The sequence below is a fragment of the Euleptes europaea genome, chromosome 7 (assembly GCF_029931775.1).
Source record: "Euleptes europaea isolate rEulEur1 chromosome 7, rEulEur1.hap1, whole genome shotgun sequence".
In the NCBI taxonomy this organism is placed as follows: domain Eukaryota; kingdom Metazoa; phylum Chordata; class Lepidosauria; order Squamata; family Sphaerodactylidae; genus Euleptes; species Euleptes europaea.
In genome coordinates, this window is record NC_079318.1 from 26,378,085 (window position 1) to 26,397,831 (window position 19,747).

A 19,747-nucleotide genomic window follows, 5' to 3' on the forward strand; every position below is an offset into this window, starting at 1 on the left:
CTTTCAGGGTATATCAGACATAAGGATAAGGTTTGTTAGCTAGATGTAGATAATAGATTTTGTTATGTGTGTGAGATTTTTATTTATTTTGTGGCCTGTGTTCTGCTGTAGCAGAATCAGATAACTGTTTTGAGGGGGGAAGAGTACCAGCAGAATAAAATGTGGATATGGTAGAGGAAATTGACACATGGGGAAGGCTGCAGGAATACTGCTGGCTTCCCTTGGGTGCTCTTTGAGAAAGAGAGAACGGCACCCTCAAGTCCACCTGCTTCAGTCCGCTGCCCCTTCCAGCTGCCCGTTCCCTTCTTCCAGTCGCTACTCCAGGACTGTGCCCGGTGCTGTTGAGGTAGTTCCAACCTGTCCGCCTCTGTCTGTCTGCTGCTCCAGTCTACCTGCCAGCGCCGCCCAAAGTATTTGGCCACTCCCCAGCATTGGCCCTATTTTGCTGCACCGTTCTGTGCCCAGTGCAGCCCTGGTAGCATTTGCACTGTGCAGCATTCATGGGCGGGTTGCAGTCATTTCATAATGCCTGGCACTGCTGCCTAACAATAGCAGCTGTTGCTGTGTGCACTTGCCACATCTTCTCAACTCTTTGAAGCTGGCATAGGCACTGGGAAAGGGTCAGAGTGCTAATGGAAGCCTTGTGAAAAGTGGCATGCCTTTTTGTGTTTTTCTTTAAGTGGGAAATGGCCCGCCTGGGGTAATTTGGGTGAGCCAAGGGGGAGGGGAGGCACTGCATGCCGTTTTGAGAGTGAGAGAATGGGGGGAAGCATTGGTGTGCCCTTTTGAGAGAGAGTGGGGAGCGTTGGCGCACCCATTTAAGAGAGAGAGTGTGGCAGGCCATTTTGAGAGAAAGAGAAGTATCGGGACCCATTGAGAGAGAAATGGGGGGAGGGGAGGGGGGGAGCCTCAGGGTGCCATTGAGGGGGAGGGAGGGCTCAGGGTGCCCACCCATCTCTGTACGTTTTTGCAGGTCTCCACTTGTATTTATCTAATGTTCCTGTAACCTGCAAGTCACCTTCCTGATTCCCTATCGTTCTATACAGCAGACACTGGAAAATGGATGCTGCAAATGTGCTGTATCTGTTGTTTCCCTGTGACACAAAACTCATTTTTCCCCATTTTAGTTTTGCATCCATTTATGGGTATTGTGCCTGCACCAACTAGAATTCTTGGGGAAGCTTAAAGTTCTACAAGAGGCAAATCCCCTTCCTTTTAGCGAACTCACACCTTGGATTGTTACCGTGTTTTGTGTAAAACTAATCTATCTTTTGCTGATTTTTTTTGTGTAAAACTAATCTATTTTTTGCTGATTTTTTCCTTAAGAGTATGGTGCCCCTGAAGACGGAGAGCTGAAAAAAGAACAGCCCTTTTCCCTGAAACAACAACTGCTGTGTAAGACATGACATTGTACTAGCTGTTTAAGTACATGTGAATTTTATAGACTAATGAAATACTATATAAGGAGCGGACTTCAGGGCAGGTTAAATCTCTTTCATGGTCTGCATCAGACCATACAATAGGTGGTTCATTTTGTTGCTGTATGTCTTCTGCAGACCTCAGGATCTGCAAGGGTTGGGAGATTCATATTCTTGTAATTCTGTATGAAAAGTGATACAGCCATTAGGAGTCTATGTTGCATCTATAACTCAGTAAACCTGAAGGGCTGTAGATTCAGGACGGACAAAAGGAAGTACTTTACACAGTGAGTGATTAAAATGTGGAATTCGGTGCCAGAGGATGTAGGGATGACCACAGGCATAGATCATTTTATAAGGGAGCTCCAGAGGAACTGGTTGGCCAATATAAGACAGGATGCTGGGCTGGATGGACCACTGGTTTGATCCAGCAGGGCTCTTCTTATGTTCTTAATCATCTTTCTCAAAACAAGAAAAATTTTTGAACTGTTGAGTTGACTGTGCTAACTTGGGCAAGCAAGTTGGCAGACAGTCTCTTCTGTTTGGTAACGTACTTCACATCGTGACTCCTGCTTTCTGCCTTAAGGCAGAGGGGTATGACTTGGTTGTGTCGGCAACATGTGCATCACTGTTCTTCAAGTAGTTTTCAGGGCTGCTAATACTCAGAACGCATACCATGTAAACCAGGTTTGTGTCGAAACACCCCTGTAAAGAACTGAGAGGGGAAATTGTTAAATGTGAAAAATTTAGGTAAATCAAACGTTACTTTTTTTCTTCAGCTTTGACTATTAAGTGTCCTGACAAACCTGACCAGAAGCCCATAGACAAGAAACTACCAGGTAAGCATGGGAATCTGTATTGTAGTTCCAAGATTGTAAAGATATTTTGTGATCTAAGGATTCACTGAATCTCCTTCACATGAGTAGTAGCAAAGGTGAAGCTGTAGAGGCCAGACAGCCTTCATCTAATAAAACAGTTCTTGTTGCCTTGTGCTTGTTGAAAATCACTCTTTCTGGAGTCTGAGCAGCCAGCCTTGTGTGCTAAAATTCTGATGTTTTCCTGTCTGTTCGAAGGCATTGTAATTATCCTGTGCCTTCAGATTGTAATGCAAGAAGCATCTCTGAAAGATTGTTGGTTTGAACCACAGAACTAGAACATACTTTTCAGACATTAAAATCCTATTGCAGAAGCACTTCAAATAGACTGTTTCTGCATTACCTGGGATGTGCCTAGCAGTCAGCCAAAGGTGTTATACTAAAGTAGCATATGCTTCACAGTGCTTAAACTAAAGCTAAGGCCCTTTACTAGTAAGGTACAATCAATGGTTGTGTGTGTGTGTAAAGTGCCATCAAGTCGCAGCTGACTTATGGCAACCCCTTTTGGGGTTTTCATGGCAAGAGACTAACAGAGGTGGTTTGCCAGTGCCTTCCTCTGCATAGCAACCCTGCTATTCCTTGGTGGTCCCCCATCCAAATACTAACTAGGGCTGACCCTGCTTAGCTTCTGAGATCTGACGAGATCGGGCTGTACCACGCTGCCTTCCCTCCTACAATCAACGATTAGGTGCTTGCATATATGTATAAAACATGTTTTCCATATTTCTAAGTATATGTGGTGAACCTACCCCATATAGGTGCACACATGATGGGATCACTTCCATCTACTTTCAGTCACAGGCAGAAGATGACTGCATGATGAAAACAAAACATATAAACATGATTTGCATAGCAATCATCAGCCCCATGGTGAAGATTTTTTTTAAAAAGGTAAAAGTCCCCTGTGCAAGCACCAGGTCATTCCTGACCCATGGGCTGACGTCACATCCCGACGTTTACTAGGCAGACTTTGTTTACGGGGTGGTTTGCCAGTGCCTTCCCCAGTCATCTTCCCTTTACCCCCCAGCAAGCTGGGTACTCATTTTACCGACCTCAGAAGGATGGAAGGCTGAGTCAACCTTGAGCCGGCTACCTGAAACCAACTTCCGCCGGGATCGAACTCAGGCCGTGAGCAGAGCTTGGACTGCAGTACTGCAGCTTACTACTTTGCGCCACGGGGCTCCTATGGTGATGATTAGTCTATGAAATATACATTTAAGCTCTTGTAAAACACCTAATTTTTATTGTAGTTGTTAAGCCTTGTTCTGGGCTGTATCACTTCAAGCTGAGGCTCACATGATAGATAGTATTCTCCTCCATACGAGTAGATTCCTTCTGCAAAAATGTTAGCTAGTTAGAAACCTTCTCACTGAAATGCTAGTTCTGTGAAAATTGGGCCTCTGCCAAATGATGTTGGCAAGGTGGTATGAAGTGTCTGTGAATGTAATTTTGCTGTTAATGCACTGGTTTTAAAATAGACTAATATTTGTAAGATGCTTACAACATTTTGCTAGTAAGGCCTTTTAAGTGTTTATAGTTTAATCTTGTGAGGAAAGATGCCAGCATGAAGACAAAACATTAGCGTACCCTGTGTTAATGCAACAATACATGTACCTTTCAATAAGGCAGACGTTTGAATACGGTATTTTAAAAAGTATTTATTCTAAAATAAAAATCACATTTATCACAAGTTGCATAAAATGATACAGCTTTTCCAAAAAGTTTATAGAAAAATATTTACTTAAGTACATTTTGTGACCATAGAGGAATAACTCACTATTGGCTGTGCCATCAGATAAAGCTTTAAAAGAAATGGGGGAAATTAGCCAAAACAGCCAATATTTTGCATTGTTAGAATCTGATTTTGTTTAAAGTAATTTGTTCATTCAAGTCTTACTATAAAAATACCTTCCTGTTCATATGTATTGGTTCAGAATACATTAAGTGCATTAAGCTATGGCAAATCTGTTGGGAACTAATTAGCATCCACAACTTGGTGATCAAGACGTGAAGTCCCAGAATGACACATTTTCGGTAGAGGGAAGGGCCTTTACTCCTACTGTCAAAGTACAAAAGAGCAAATGCCACAAATCAAATCCTGAAGGTCACTTAGGTCAGTATGTATATATGAACTGGAAATCCTCCAATTTGGCTTATAAAGGCTTAAAATTTTGTCAAGGTAGTTAACAATGTCAAACTGAGATGATGCTAGTCGTTGCTTCCTCAGAGTTGCAAATCTACTGTCACTGTTGTCTGCTAGAACTTAAGTTGCCGCGGTGTAAATGCATCAAATGGATAATTTTAATTAATTGTTTTCCTGTACAGATTCTATGACTATTCAGAGGGTCAAAGGGTTGCTGTATCGTCTACTGAGAATTCCAGGTTCGGAACTGAAACTATCCTATGAAAGTTCTAAAGTAAGCTTAAGTTCAGTAATGCAACAATACATGAAATCAGACTTAATTCAGAATAATACAACTTGTCACACTGCTAAAATTCAACACTGAACTCTAACACACTATTGAATGAAATTTCTTTCGAATGGAGAGCAGTCATACTATAATTCTGGGACCCGTTCAGCTCTGAGTAGAGGTGGCTTGGCCCCAAATACTTAATCTTTTATAAAGGTATGCCGGATTGAAACACATGAACCTAATGACACTTTTCTTATCCTAGATGAAGGGCAAGGAATTTGAACTGGACAACGACCTCAAGCCCTTGCAGTTTTACTCTATTGAAAATGAAGACTGCATTTTAGTACGCTGGTAGCAGTTTTTGAAGAGTAGTTTTTGAAGAGTAACCACAGGCCGCTTGCAAAACCTCTACAATTAAATGTGCATATGTTGAGTTTTAACTGTATATATTTGGAAGAACCTTGATTCTTTTTTTAAAACGATGGAAAGCAGCTTGCTAAATAAACTACTGGTTCCTCTACTTTGTGGTGTTGAATGTCTTTTGAGAATACTTCCATACTATATTGTTGGAAATAGGAAATGCTTTAAGCAGTCTATAGTGAAAAACAAGTAATCCACGTCTGTGCTCTTTTCCTAATTAACATATTAGAGTCTATCAGTAGGAATGTGATGTACTGGTGTTTTTTAAGTCTATTGTCTTGTGTTAAAGGACAAGCTTTGCTCCTTACTTCAGTAAAAGGGAGGTACAGTGTTCAACCCACAGAAAATTAGACGAGGTATTCTCATTCCCCATCCATATTTGTTACAAGCATGGAATGCCTGCTGAGTGTAAGAATATTCATGGATTGCTCCTATGCCCAGCATTGGATGGGAATGTTTAGTTCCTTAGCTCCATTATGGTACTTCGAGACAGGAAGAGGCAGAATCACTGCAGGATACAAACCTTCCCTCACTGCCAACTACATGAAGGGGTCTATAGCTGGAAGTTCAGAGACCCTGCCTCTTTCCTGTCCCCTAACTCTAACCCACAGGATTAAAAACATCTCTCGGTATCGCTTTAACAAGCCACCCCTTTGAGTAATCTTTCATCTCTGCTCTATAAAGAAGCACCTGGGCATGGAACTTCAGGCCTAATCACAAGGTTCTTACACTACTAGAACACCCGTGTTCCTGAATTTAGCTTCAAGTTCTTTTTAGCTTCCTTGTTCTTTTTACACCCTACTTTGTAAGAGTTCGAGTTGATCTACATTTGTACCCACTATTGCCAATTGATTTCTCAATAAAGGAAATTGCTTTAGTTATGCATTTGGCTTTAAGTCTACTGTAGCAGCAGTTCTCAAACACTAGCAATCTGAGAGCACCCCTTCCCCCCAATTCATCAGCACACACCAGACAATTCCTTTTCGAAACATGTGCCGTAAGCCACTTACAATCCTTAGCAAAATACAGTGAGCCCCTCACCGGCTGCACTTTAAAAGCAAGGTTAAGAAAAAAATCTTTTTTGTCTAGCTGTGGTCTACAAGGTCAGCTCTTAGAGGGCAGCTGATTCTCTATGGCCACAACTCAAAAAGCCCCGACCCAAGTTCTAATCAATCTAACCCATGGGTTGGAAGAGACTTAGAGACACCAAGTAACTTCTTTACTGGCTAATTTCTAGATACTGACTGACTGAGCAGGGGTGGGGTGGGGAACTTGGAAACGCTTTCAAGAGTTGTTCGTAGAAACAGAGAAGCATCACGTACAATCTGTACACCCAGTAATCAATTCAAAACCACCATTGACTTATCTAGGGATGCAAAATGACATTTCTATCTTTCTAATGAAATCCTTAGTAACAGAATATAAAATGAAATCCATTTTAATTTTATTTCAGCATTAATTGATGATGACTGCAATGAGGTTTTTTTTCCTCCTTGGCACACAGTCATCCAATTACATTTCATAAGGATGAACTGTTAGTTCCCAGCATATTTTCTAGTTGGTGCTTCAAGACAAAGTAGAAGCCAGGAGACTCTGTCAGTTCCCTCCCTTCAAAACAGGGGAAGCCTTTATGTCCTTCCCACAAATCCCTAGAAAACAGACAGAACTCTATTTTCACACTAGCTGGATGGCCTGAGAAATGCTCATCCTTTTTCCTTACAATGGACTTGTAGCTCCCCAGGGGGTTTCTGGGCCCCAGTTTGAGAAACACTGTACTGTAATTGACAATAGAGAAATACCCCTTTAAAAAAAACTAAAGGGATGCGCAAACGTTGCAATAAGGGCCAGTTTACATGAGAAATTAACTATCTGAAGGATAAATATGAGTAGTTTGCCACTTGCAATGAATGCACACATCTCAACACCAATAACCATATGGAGGAATAACTGATACTGACAGACACTTCTGCGTTCATCACAAGTGTCAATCTACAAGTGTATGGAGATTTCTCTGTGAGAAGCGGCCTTATGAGATTTCCCCTATCGCATAACTGAAAACTTCTGTACTGTTAGACACTGTTCAGATGAAGCTGTTGCTGTTTTGTCAAGTCTTCAACTGTCTTCACATTTACAGGGATCTCCACAAAGTTCTTTTATTCTCCATAGATCTGTAAGTTCCTGGGGAGAATACTGAGGAGATGATAGCATACCACTCTCACATGTCTTCTCACATAACCACAAATTGTCCTGTTTAAGAGAGAGTAATTTCAGTGTTTCCTTAATAGGAAAGAGAATGTCTGCCCCAAAGATAAACCTTAGCAAGTATCTTTTTGTCAAGTCACTGTTACTAATACCAATACCCTGAGGACACTGACTTGTTTCTGTTTGTTCTCTTTACCAGACAGTATAATTTCCATTCCATGTATAGTTGATAGCATCAGAAATAAATTCTTGGGATTTTAGGGGCCAGGAAAAACTAGTTTAGAACAGAATACTGCAAACTTTGAGAAAAGGGGAAACAGCAGCAAGTGATAGATGTATGTTTTAGGGGCTGGTGGGTCTCTCTACTAATTACTATAATCCTTACCTATAAAATTAATAAATATGGAACTAATTTAGAGTACATGTAATGTTAAGTACTGGTTTAAGATATGTAGTGAGTTATGAAAAAAATCTACTTAATATCATGAAAGCCAAAGAAAATGTAATGGCTTGTTTAAGAAATGATTATGCAGTTTAAAAATGTCAGATTGTCACATTAATTTCTTATGGTTTGGATAAAATATTAAGAGCTCTTTAATGTAAAGAACAAATTAGCCAGTAGGCCATACATCAGTCACCACCTGACCAGAGAAAACCTTTTGGCCAAGATCTTTTGTGATTACTAATTGCATCAGTTGCCCTCAAACCACTGAGATTATTGAGGAGCAGTGTCTAATGTGACAATGAATTACTCAGGGCAATTTAACAGGAAAAAATAAGATAAACCATCACAGTCAAGCACAGTAAAATAAAAAGTAGCACAAAAACCAAAAAAATAACTAAAAGCACCATATCGTTCATGAGGGAAGTCATAACTAAATGTTAAATAAGTTCCCCTTGCTGAGAGCACCCTCTTTAATAAATAGGTCTTAACCTCATTTGAGAACTGGACAAGAGAAGGGTGAGAGCAAATTTCTTTAGGGAAAGTATTCCCTATGGGAGATGCCACCATTGATTCTGATCAGAAAACATGGATTGGATTCGTTAGAATTAGGAGATTTTATAACAGTAACCCCACTGGCTTCTAGGAAACGTACTTCTGTAAGTGAATCCTAGGAACATAACTATCATCTTAGAAAGACATGGCGTCACTCCTGAATGATAGGGCAAAGAGGGTGGGAAATTAGAAGGCAATATTAACTGAGCTATTCTACTTTTGAAACAAAGATACCCTGTCCATTGTTTTGGGAGATAAATCTCTGTTTTTAGTGCAGGAATGAAGTGTATTCTCTGTTTTAATACAGGAGGAAAAAACCAAATCTGTAACTGGTTTAGACTAATGATGTCTAGTGTCTTATAAGATAGCAACAATCCAATTATAGGTGAACTCCACAACAAAATTAAGCAAATGACTCAGCGACACAATTAGCTAAGTTTTCATCATATATTTATAGAAGAAAGAATTAACCCCCCACTCAGTTGGGTAAGTAGTTTGCATTGATTAATCACACTTTCTCAATTTGTTTATGCTGGGAGTTTTTCAGTTTATCTATGCATATTTTATTTCACAGTCACATTTTGCAGAGTTCTACAATTACTAAAACACATTTGTTTATTAATCTCTGAACAAGCAAGGCCTGTCAAAAATCTCTAGAAGAATAGGAGGCTATTTTCCTGCTAAAATTGATGTCGGCTGTTTCTAGCACATTTTCCCCCTTTCACAAGTGCTTCACAAATTTTCAGTAACGCTAAACAACCACCTTATAAACTGGACCCATAATTATAAGGAGCTGAGGCTTGAAGATAGCGACTAACCTTAGGCCCTGTAAACTGAATTTTCCAGCACATAATCTTAACCTCTATGCTTGTTATGGTCTCTAGGAATCATGTGTCACTTTGAAAAATGCTTTTGAAACCTGTTTATGGCAACGAAGGGAATGTCACTGGGCAGTTTTTTCAGTAAAGCTTGCTCCTGATCAGTAGAGATAAGGCAGCTTGGCTTGCTTCAAACTCTTCAGAGAGTAGATACTTCAAAATGAGATGTTTTCAGATATTTGCCATCTTTTGGAGCAGTGGACTTTTGATCTGGAGAACCGAGTTTGATTCCCCACTCCTCCACATGAGAGGCGGATGCTAATCTAGTGAATCGGGTTGGTTTCCCCACTCTTATACATGAAGCCAGCTAGGTGACCTTGGGCCAGTCACAGCTCTCTTAGAACTCTCTCAGCCCTGCCTACCTCACAGGGTCTCTGTTCTGGAGAGGGGAAAGGAAGGTGATTGTAAGCTGGTTTGATTCTCCCTTAAGTGGTAGAGAAAGTCGGCATATAAAAACCAACTCTTCTTCTAGGGTTAAGTGGTCTTTATTTTTCTGAACAAAAATGTAATAAATATACCGTCTCCTCTTCCTCTAATACCATCAATTTTCTTAGCGTAAACAAGTATTTTTGTCAAAACAAGTCTACTTCAAAGATAAACTTTTAACCAGGCACAAACTTTAATTGATAGCTCAAGCAAATTATTCCAGGAGCCAGAAGCTAGCTAGTCTCCTATAAGGGGCTGATGCACTAGCAGAGTAGAATTTAAAAAATAAAGTTCCCATTTTCATAGCACACACTTGGTCTGAATCTTCAGTTTCAAAAATAGCTTGCCACAAAGCATGGGGGACTGCTGTTTCAGGAAAGGCCAAAGCTCCACATGAGCTTATGAGACTAGTTTCACGGTTCTTTGGATACTAGACTTAAATATTAAAATAGCCTTCCTTCTAACAGTGTAGTAAATTGCAAGTTTTCCCATACTTCCCTGAAGAGCTCTGGAAAGGATATGTATTGCTATTTTGGCATCGCATACACTTGTTTAAATGTAATTATTCAATCTGTGCAGGGATATATCAATCATAAAAATTATTTAGTTAGTTGATATCCCTACTAAAAACATACCTGATATCGTTTCGGCCCAATTGCTGCCATCCAAATACCCATACTCACATCTTCCCCCTATGTGTTACAAAAAAAATGTTTAGAACATCTCAAGGCTGAAAACCAAAACTAAAATTTGCTGCCTAATGCAGATGCTTTGACTAATTTTTGTGCACTCTTATTTACAGCGTTTCTGTAAAGTCTAGCTGCCCTAACATCTGTATTTTAGGGAATGGAACGGGTATCATTCTGTTTAGACATCATGTGATGGCTTATTTTAGCTGTGGTTTGCGAAACCAGGATTTGGCGATCCTGCCTTGCTGTGACAAGTCCTGCTTTCAGAGTCTTCTCACTCTTCTGCTCCTCTTGTAAACAACGAGGCTTCTATCCCAGCCTGCTCAAAAGAAAGTTTTCCCAGGTACCCAACTGACTTTCTACGCGCATCAGTTATGGCATAACTATAGATCTTTACCCCGCTCCAGGTTGAGTGGACATTAGTCCTCTCTCACCCCAAATCAGAAAACATCCCAATTAAACTGAACCACACACCCAAGAGTCCAACAGAGCATTCCTCCCGCTTCAGTTTCATCTCACAAGTGACAGCCTAATTCAACTTACTTTGCCACAGATGCTTCCATTGCCATGCCAGTGTTAGCGAAGCAGGCCCTGAGGTGGGGTGATCCCCAGACACTCTCAGCAGTGGCATGGGTGAAGAGGCACCCATTCCACTCAAGGTGCACCTGAAGCCTTGAATTCCAGTGGCAGTGGTACACGTGATGGTAGGGAGGCACATGCCACTCTGCCCTACCATAGGCTGGTGGAACCAGCCTTGCACCCCGGGGTCTACAAATCAGCTGGGTGAGAGGAAGTGTGTGTGATCCACCTCCCCACTAGACAAGCCCCACTAGCCACCATTTGAGGGCAATAAGGAAAGGAAAGCTTCCTTTGATTACAACATATACGGATGGAGTATGCCACTGTTCTACACCTGTAAGACAGCAATCTTAAGCAGGTCTAATTAGAAGCATACTCAGTTTGGTTCAATGGGGATTACTCCCAGGAAAGTTAAGATTGCACTGTAAGGGAGGGAGTGAAGGACATGGACAAAGGAGAGAGCTTTATGCAGATCAGGTAGTTTGAAAAGCAGAAAACCCAGGATTCCCTGTTCATAGTCACATTTAACAGCCATAGTTAAGTGTGGCTAATAAGCCAGATCCTCGCTTTAGAGAACTAAATTAACTATGGTTACTGAGACAGCAGAGTTTACATAATCTACTAGCTATAGTTAGCATAATTAAAGCATGGCTTCATGTGATATATGTACAAAGCCTACAAGAAACTTTAAAGCCAGGAAAGGCTACACTGTAATGCTGTGAATATTACCACGTGCAGTCCAGTTGAATCAAGAGCGTTCCTTCAACAGCTACAAGCATTTTCGCATTTACTTCAAGTAAAGCAGTCAACATTTAGGCAAACTGAAATCTGGGAACTTTGGGGTGACCTGTCTCCAAAAAAGTAACACACTTTGGGGTGACCTGTCTCCAAAAAAGTAACACCTGGCCCCAGTTCTAGCATGCTGGCTTTCTATATATGCAACCCTAATTTTTTCTTTAATCAGACATCCCATTTCCCTCCATTCTCTTATCAACATACTTACAGTACCTGATATATCTTTAGTCTCTCTGAATTGCTTGCAAGCCATTCTACAATGTCTTTGGAGATAACATAACCAGACCCACAAGCAAAGGCTGGGTATGCAGGGCTTGGATACTCCAGTTCTTGCCACTTCCCTGTCCGATCAACTGCCCAATTTAACCTGAAACTTAAGACCAAAATCATCAAATGGAAGTTCTCTGGAGTTAGGATATTAGTAAATAATTCTCTATTTGTGCAACTTAAGGCTCTTTCAAACATATTCTCTTTCTGTCAGTGGCTTGACTGATGGGATCAAATTAAGAGTGGTAGACCGGAATTTGTACCAGGTTGTGCATTTCCAAGGCAGAAAGGGCGCGCCCTCATTCAACAGTTTTCCTACCCTTCTGATAATGCAGAGAAATAGACTGATAATTCAGACAGTGCCTTTTAAATTTTTTGGCCTAATTCTTCTCCCTGTTCCTTTTCCCCCCGCCTACAAATAACAGAAGAGCAAATAGGAAAGAGGTGATCTATTTCCTCCTCCACTTCTTGCCATTTGTTTTTAGGGTCTTCCCAACAGAGAGGTGCTTCTCCCCACTCTGATATTTTTGTAGCCGTGTGAAAGGGCTCGCCTGAACTGGCTGCCGAGAGCCACCAGCAAAAGCAATTCTAGAAACAGTAGAATGACTAAATCCAGATATACTGTATCTCTATGGAGGCTCTGGGCGAACTTTCCCACCATTTAAAGCCCGGCTTCTCCATTGAGATACATTGCGAAGATCACACTAAAGCATCTGAACACAGCCACTTTGCCAGTGCTTTTCAATGGAGGAGGATAGGGGCAACCCCTTCCAGACCCCATAACTCCGGACCCCCTGTCCCAATCTTTACTAAACTTGGGGGTTCTTGCATGGAGATTCCCTTCTAGCTACCCTGAAAATTTGGGACCTCTATCTGCTAAAATGCCCCCCAGGAGCTGCGGAAAGACGTTCCCAAAAAAGCCAAATTTTTATCCGGCTTTTTCAGGAATGGCAAATTTGGTTTTGCCAACCTCCCGGATTTTGTGGACTCAGTAAACCCAAACCCAAATTTTACCAAGTTTGCATTTATTAAAACTTTATTCAATTTATTATTGCATTTGGTTTTTACCGAATCAACAGCCCTACATTAAAGTAAATATGTTTTTCTTTTTGCCTCCTCGACCCAACCTACAAGTGAGTGAGTCAGACTACAACCAATTTAGGGGCAGGGAAAAATCTATACTTAAAACATCCTCCATTAGGAGTGCCGAGGATCCAACGAGATTATCAACATAAATCTCAAGGGGCATATCTAATGTAACTGGCTACAGATACATGCTTTCAAAAGCCAAAACAAAGTTATTTATTCAAGTTGCTTTCCCATTCTATCCCAAGAGCAGTTTGTTCTCATTTAAGCAAAGAGAAGGCAGCTTGCCCAAGGCCACCTAAAGCTAAGCAAGTGGGTCTTTCTCACTCCATTCTATTCAGTTTCCTACACTGTTTATATCACAGAATGCCATGCTCCTATTTCTATCATAAGCTTTCGCATTTGGTTGACCAAGCAAAAAAATAAAGCCAATAAAGCAAAATGCAAAGCATGAATCCTATACTTTTGCTCCACTGGCACCAACACATTCCTTTGGCACAAAGCACTTTGATGGTGCAGAAGAGTCTTGTGCTTGGAGAAAGTGTTTTGTCTTGCAGGACCACACCAGTGGAGCAAAAGAATAGGATCCAATCCATGGAATAAAACATTCAAAAGCAATCCTCTGAACAATGGTGGAAAGAGACACATACCCTGGAAAGTGTGCTGTAAAAATACTTATTTCGTAATTAAGCGGAGTTATTCACTGGCTTTTATACTGCCAATATATATACTGCTTTTATATCCACACTGTTGGAGGAGGCAGAAGTTTCAGGTATATAATTAAAAGCTGCTGGAAAAGTTCTGAGGGAAGCTGGACGTTTCTACTAAAGCTATACCACCTTTCTGATTTTTTTTAATTAAAAAGTAACCACCCAGTTTCTCTTTCAATTTTCCTTACTCCAAAATCTCTCTCAGGGGTATTCTTCACGGACATTTGCTGCTGTTTCGATGCTGATTTGCATCGGAGTCAAATTTTGGTTATTCACTGCAGATCCGTGGTTTCCCCCCCTTAGCCAAATAAGCAGGGTTAAAAGTGAGGCAATCCAAACCACTTTTGAAACGATCTTTCCTGTGAACACGTGTTTTCTTGCGCGGATGCCCATGAAAAAATGTTTGCTTCGCTCCCCAGGACGTCTCCTTTCTCCTCCCCCAAGAACGGTGATTGGCTGGGGGAGTTTTGCGCTCGGACAAGAATACCGCCCCTTTGGCTGCCTGCCTGCCTGCCTAGAATCCTGGCACTTCTCTCCCTCCGTCCCCGCACGCCTTCCCCGCCCCTCGCCCGGGATGGGTCTTGGAGCTGGGCCCACACCTCCAAGCCCAGGGGGACGTTGGACGGATGGCTCCAGGGGGAGGCTGGCAGGGCCATGCCATGTGCTCCTCGCGCGCTGGGGGTGGTGGTGGTGGCAGCTCAGTCTAGGGCAGTGGGGGGGATCTTCAAGAGAAGGGGCTGTTGGCCCTTCTGCCCCAAAGGGGAGGGGGATTTTTGAGAAATCGGATGGGGAAAATGTGCATCCTGAGAGTGGAAAACCCAAGTCAAAACTCCCATCACTTTTCTGAAGAGGGGCGGCCAGCCTCCTCTTATCTCCCTCCTCTCTCTCGATGCACTGTGGCCGGATCATGGTCAGCGCGCAATCCAGGGGCCTTCTTTCCTCTCCCCCCCTCGCCATGCACACTGGCTGGATCAGGGCTGGCAAGCAAGCTAGGAGCCCTCCTGTCTCTCACGATGCAATGTGGCCGGATCATGGCCAGCGCGCAATCCAGGGGCCTTTCCTCCCCCCCCCCTCGCCATGCACACTGGCTGGATCGGGGCTGGCATGCAAGCTAGGAGCCCTCCTGTCTCTCACGATGCAATGTGGCCGGATCATGGCCAGCGCGCAATCCAGGGGCTTTCTTTCCTCTCCCCCCACTCGCCATGCACCCTGGCTGGATCGGGGCTGGCATGCAAGCTAGGAGCCCTCCTGTCTCTCACGATGCAATGTGGCCGGATCATGGCCAGCGCGCAATCCAGGGGCCTTCTTTCCTCTTCCCCCCCTCGCCATGCACACTGGCTGGATCGGGGCTGGCATGCAAGCTAGGAGACCTCCTGTCTCTCACGATGCAATGTGGCCGGATCATGGTCAGCGCGCAATCCAGGGGCCTTCTTTCCTCTCCCCCCCCCTCACCATGCACACTGGCTGGATCGGGGCTGGCATGCAAGCTAGGAGCCCTCCTGTCTCTAACGATGCACTGTGGCCGGATCATGGTCAGCGCGCAATCCAAGGGCCTTCTTTCCTCTCCCCCCCTCGCCATGCACACTGGCTGGATCAGGGCTGGCAAGCAAGCTAGGAGCCCTCCTGTCTCTCACGATGCAATGTGGCCGGATCATGGCCAGCGCGCAATCCAGGGGCCTTTCCTCCCCCCCCCTCGCCATGCACACTGGCTGGATCGGGGCTGGCATGCAAGCTAGGAGCCCTCCTGTCTCTCACGATGTAATGTGGCCGGATCATGGCCAGCGCGCAATCCAGGGGCTTTCTTTCCTCTCCCCCCACTCGCCATGCACCCTGGCTGGATCGGGGCTGGCATGCAAGCTAGGAGCCCTCCTGTCTCTCACGATGCAATGTGGCCGGATCATGGCCAGCGCGCAATCCAGGGGCCTTCTTTCCTCTTCCCCCCCTCGCCATGCACACTGGCTGGATCGGGGCTGGCATGCAAGCTAGGAGCCCTCCTGTCTCTCACGATGCAATGTGGCCGGATCATGGCCAGCGCGCAATCCAGGGTCCTTCTTTCCTCTCCCCCCCCCCTCACCATGCACACTGGCTGGATCGGGGCTGGCATGCAAGCTAGGAGCCCTCCTGTCTCTCACGATGCAATGTGGCCGGATCATGGCCAGCGCGCAATCCAGGGGCCTTCCTCCCCCCCTCGCCATGCACACTGGCTGGATCGGGGCTGGCACGCAAGCTAGGAGCCCTCCTGTCTTTCACGATGCAATGTGGCTGGATCATGGCCAGCGCGCAATCCAGGGGCCTTCCTTCCTCTCCCCCCACCCCCCATTCCCACTTTCAGCTAAACACTTCTCTGGGCACATGGATTCCCTGCCCCCCCCCCAATCCTGTCTATCATTAAAGGGCAATGGGTTCCACACCTATAGAAAATAGAGGGAAGCTTTGAGGAAAGCGCTGCCTCCCCCCCCCCCCCACAATTTGGAATCTGACTGTTCCCAAAGCAGAACAGAGCGAGGGTGGAAGAAAAATGGAGCAGACCAGAGGGACTGGTGCTTGTTTTTTGCGCTGGGGCTGGTGAACCGCACGAGGTATTCTGCTGGGCGGAGTTGGGGCAGAGCTGGGGGCAGGCATAAACAATGAGCCTGTTAGAAGGGGAGGGCTCCTGCAAAAGGGACAGACCAAACCGTTGTCAAATACAGCGTGCTTTGTTCCCATGAAAAACCAAAACTACAGATAATTGATAGGGATAAATCGCGGCCATGAAAAAAACATTTAAATCGTGTGTTTTTTTAGTCCGTGGCAAAACAGAAGCAAAATCTACCGTGAAGAATGCCCCTCACACACAGAGCACTTCCCCATACAAGATCACAATTTCTACCAGCCATAATTGAGAAGGCCTGGTGGGGAAATGCAATAAGTCACAAGGCAGACCTCCTAAGATAGTCAAGGAAGAGGGTAATGGAGAAAGACACTAGCACATGTTGTTTTGTGTGTGTGTGTTAAATTTTGTTCCTCCTCTTCAAATATTAAATTTCTGTGCAGCATGAACCCAGCAGTTAACTCCTAATTCATGCCGTGTAAGAGCTTGTCTTTAGCTCTGCTATTAGGTCCTTACAGTGCAAATCAAAAGAGTTACCTGAAATTGTTTTCAGCAATCACATTGCTACAGAAGTCCCTAAGATACTGCTTCTGTGACTGTAAAGTTCAAGCTACCAAACACAGAACACTGATATATATATATTTTGGCAAGAAGTGTTTGTATGTTAAAAATGTCCCTTTCCCCCACAGTCTATTTTATTGTAAGCTCCTGGGGCACAGGGACCAATCTGGTTTTGCTTGTGAAATTAAGGATAAATAACAATAATACCAAAAATAGCTCTTACTTTCCCCACCAAGTATTTGGTCTGCCCAAGTTTTTAAGCTTTATTCTGTTGAACACAGCCTCTAAATCTATGTAGCAGTCATCATCTGTTTTCAGCAACACGTTGAAGCTTGCTGATTCTACTGTCCTGCAGCCAAACCAAAAAAGAAAAAGAAAAGTGGAAGAACAATGAAATCCCTTTTAACTGACCCTGACACAGTTACACATGTAATTTACATATTAAATTACTGCACTATAATCTATGCGGAGCTGGCCTGGAAGACAGTTTGGAACCTTCAAGCTATTACAAAACTCAACAGCAAGATCATTAACTGACCCTTGCTGTAATGAATGCATCATGCTAGTGGTATAAAAGCTACACTGACTACTGATTTGTTTCTGGGCTCTGCTTAAGGTGCTGGTTTTGCCCTTCCAGTTGCTTAAACACTTGGGCCCAAAGTGCCTCCATCCACATCAAAAGGCTGAGCTCCAGAGAGGAGCCTTCCTGTAAGAACCAATCTTATCTGAAGTAAAGTTAGTCGGGACCTGTAGGGAGGCCTTTTCAATTGCTACCTCCAAAGCATCAGAACTATCCCCATAAGCTTTCCAGACTAAGTTAAAGACATTTTTTCTGTCTTGGAAGGCCTTAGATAGAGAGTGTGGGATAGCGTCCGTTGTTTTAGCTTACGCAACGTTTTTACTTGTAAATATTTTAAACTAATGTTAAAAATAAAAAGTTATTATTCAATTTTTTGGGGTTTTATTGTTAGCTGCCGTGGAATCCTTTTTTGGCCAAAAGATGGCACCCAGAAGCACTAATCAATCAGACAGACAAAGTGACAGGCATTTATAATTCCTTGAACAGATGGAAGAATGTTGGCAGATGCAAGTTTTTAGTTCCCTGTAGCATCTCTGTGTAAGCCACACTGGCTGAAAGTACAAGACCACACACAGCCTAACAGGAAGGTCAACATTCTTTGTATTTCTTTTCTGGTACATAACAGAATTCTATTTTTAAAAGGCACTAGGGGGCAGCTACTCAACCTAATCACAACCTTCCCCCTCCTCCAAGTACAGTTTCAGACAGTTGCCATTAATAATGTTCTCAGGCTTAGTTCAGACACCACATGAGACCACGGCTTAATCAAGCTCTCTATGGTTAATGTACTCTTGTCTGCATGTGGGACTATTGTACATTGGGGTCCGTCAAACCTGGATCTTAACTTAGTTCATTAGCCACGGCCAGTCTTAACCATGATGTCACATGATGTGTGAGCAACGACATCCTGGCTAAATTCTTGTTTACCATGGGACAGAGTAGTCAGGAAATAAGGCAAGATTACAGATTAGCAGTTGTTGAGGCTAACCAGGATTTGAGTGGCCGTCTATGAGCCCAATCCTGGTTTTACAGACTAACCATAAAATAAACTATGTTTTGTGTGATGTCATAACTAAGCCTCCATGTGTCTTAGTGTTAAAAGGATTAAAACATTGGGGAAGGACCGTGGCTCAGAGGTAGAGTATCTGCTTGGCATGCAGAAGGTCCCAGGTTCAATCCCCGGCTACTCCACTTAAAGGGACTAGGCAAGCAGGTGATGTGAAAGACCTCTGCCTGAGACCCTGGAAAGCTGCTGCCAGTCTGACTAGACAATACAGACTTTGATGGACTGAGGGTCTGATTCAGTATAAGGCAGCTTCATGTGTTCATGTATGTGTTCAACATGGGTGGCCAGCTTGCATCGCTGACACCACAAGTAGCAAGGAAACAACAGTTTGACAAGAGCTAGGGCCAAAGCAAGAGGGAATCAAGCTATGACACAAATGAGACATGTATTCCTCCACTGCACTGTCTTACTCTCCAATTCAGTAGATCAGAGATGCATACGTACTGTAGTTGTACACGAAACTAGCTAATATTTGAATGTGGCTTGTGACACGTGTCAGAAAGTTGACCATCACTGCACTGAAATCACTATGGTGATTTTCAGTAACTGGCTAAAACATTATTATTACAAATATAGAAACCAGGCTGGGTGTGTCATGAGTCCTGTCCTGGTCCCCCTGATGTTCATCTCTAGGCAGTCAAAGCTCCAGAGAAAGATGGATAGGGTATTGCCTCCAAAAGGAATCAGCTGATTGGCTTGGCACCAGCCAGAGTAGGAGCAGATGCTGAAAAGTTTAAATGGGACTGAATGTGTACCCCAGCACTTGAGATGCACAGGGCATAGCACAGAGCTACCAAGAGCACAAAAAAAAGGTTAAAGAAAAAACAAACATAAAACATTTTTTAAAAGTTCCCAGAACAATACAACCCTGAGACTGCACGTGCACTGCACATGCTACTCTTTATTAATGATATTACAAATTAATACCCTACCGGTATTACCTTAACACCCAGTTACATTTCACGTGACACTCAAGACAGCAAGGGAGGGACTAATCTGAGGGAATAACTGTATTTTCTCCAAGGTATAAAATGTGCATCCATTTCTGGGAAATGTGACGGGGCCAACACAAAGAAGTGCCACCAGGCAGGAAGACATACAAACTGGGCACACAAAAGTAACAAAGAATGCACATTAATTGAGCTAAAGCCCATCACTGTAGAGAGGCCCGCAGTCATTTCAAGCCACAGGCAA

General features: G+C 43.4%; 2 protein-coding genes across 3 annotated transcripts in view; one reads left to right on the plus strand and one right to left on the minus strand.

Moving 5' to 3' along the window:
• The window catches only part of TBCE (tubulin folding cofactor E), a 32,768-nt gene extending 27,706 nt beyond the window's left edge, over positions 1-5,062 (plus strand). The window contains exons 13-16 of the mRNA XM_056852363.1: positions 1,327-1,395; positions 2,198-2,257; positions 4,619-4,710; positions 4,970-5,062. Coding sequence (XP_056708341.1) covers positions 1,327-1,395; positions 2,198-2,257; positions 4,619-4,710; positions 4,970-5,062 — 314 coding nt within the window. The remainder of the gene's footprint in view (positions 1-1,326; positions 1,396-2,197; positions 2,258-4,618; positions 4,711-4,969) is intronic.
• A 2,074-nt stretch (positions 5,063-7,136) lies between these two features.
• Positions 7,137-19,747, minus strand: part of B3GALNT2 (beta-1,3-N-acetylgalactosaminyltransferase 2) — a 37,877-nt gene continuing 25,266 nt past the window's right edge. For both annotated transcript variants that reach the window (XM_056852671.1, XM_056852670.1), the window contains exons 9-12: positions 17,131-17,256; positions 11,907-12,066; positions 10,266-10,322; positions 7,137-7,374 (exon numbers count right to left, since the gene is read on the minus strand). In XM_056852671.1, the coding sequence (XP_056708649.1) occupies positions 7,240-7,374; positions 10,266-10,322; positions 11,907-12,066; positions 17,131-17,256 (478 nt within the window). In that variant the 3' untranslated portion in view covers positions 7,137-7,239. The remainder of the gene's footprint in view (positions 7,375-10,265; positions 10,323-11,906; positions 12,067-17,130; positions 17,257-19,747) is intronic.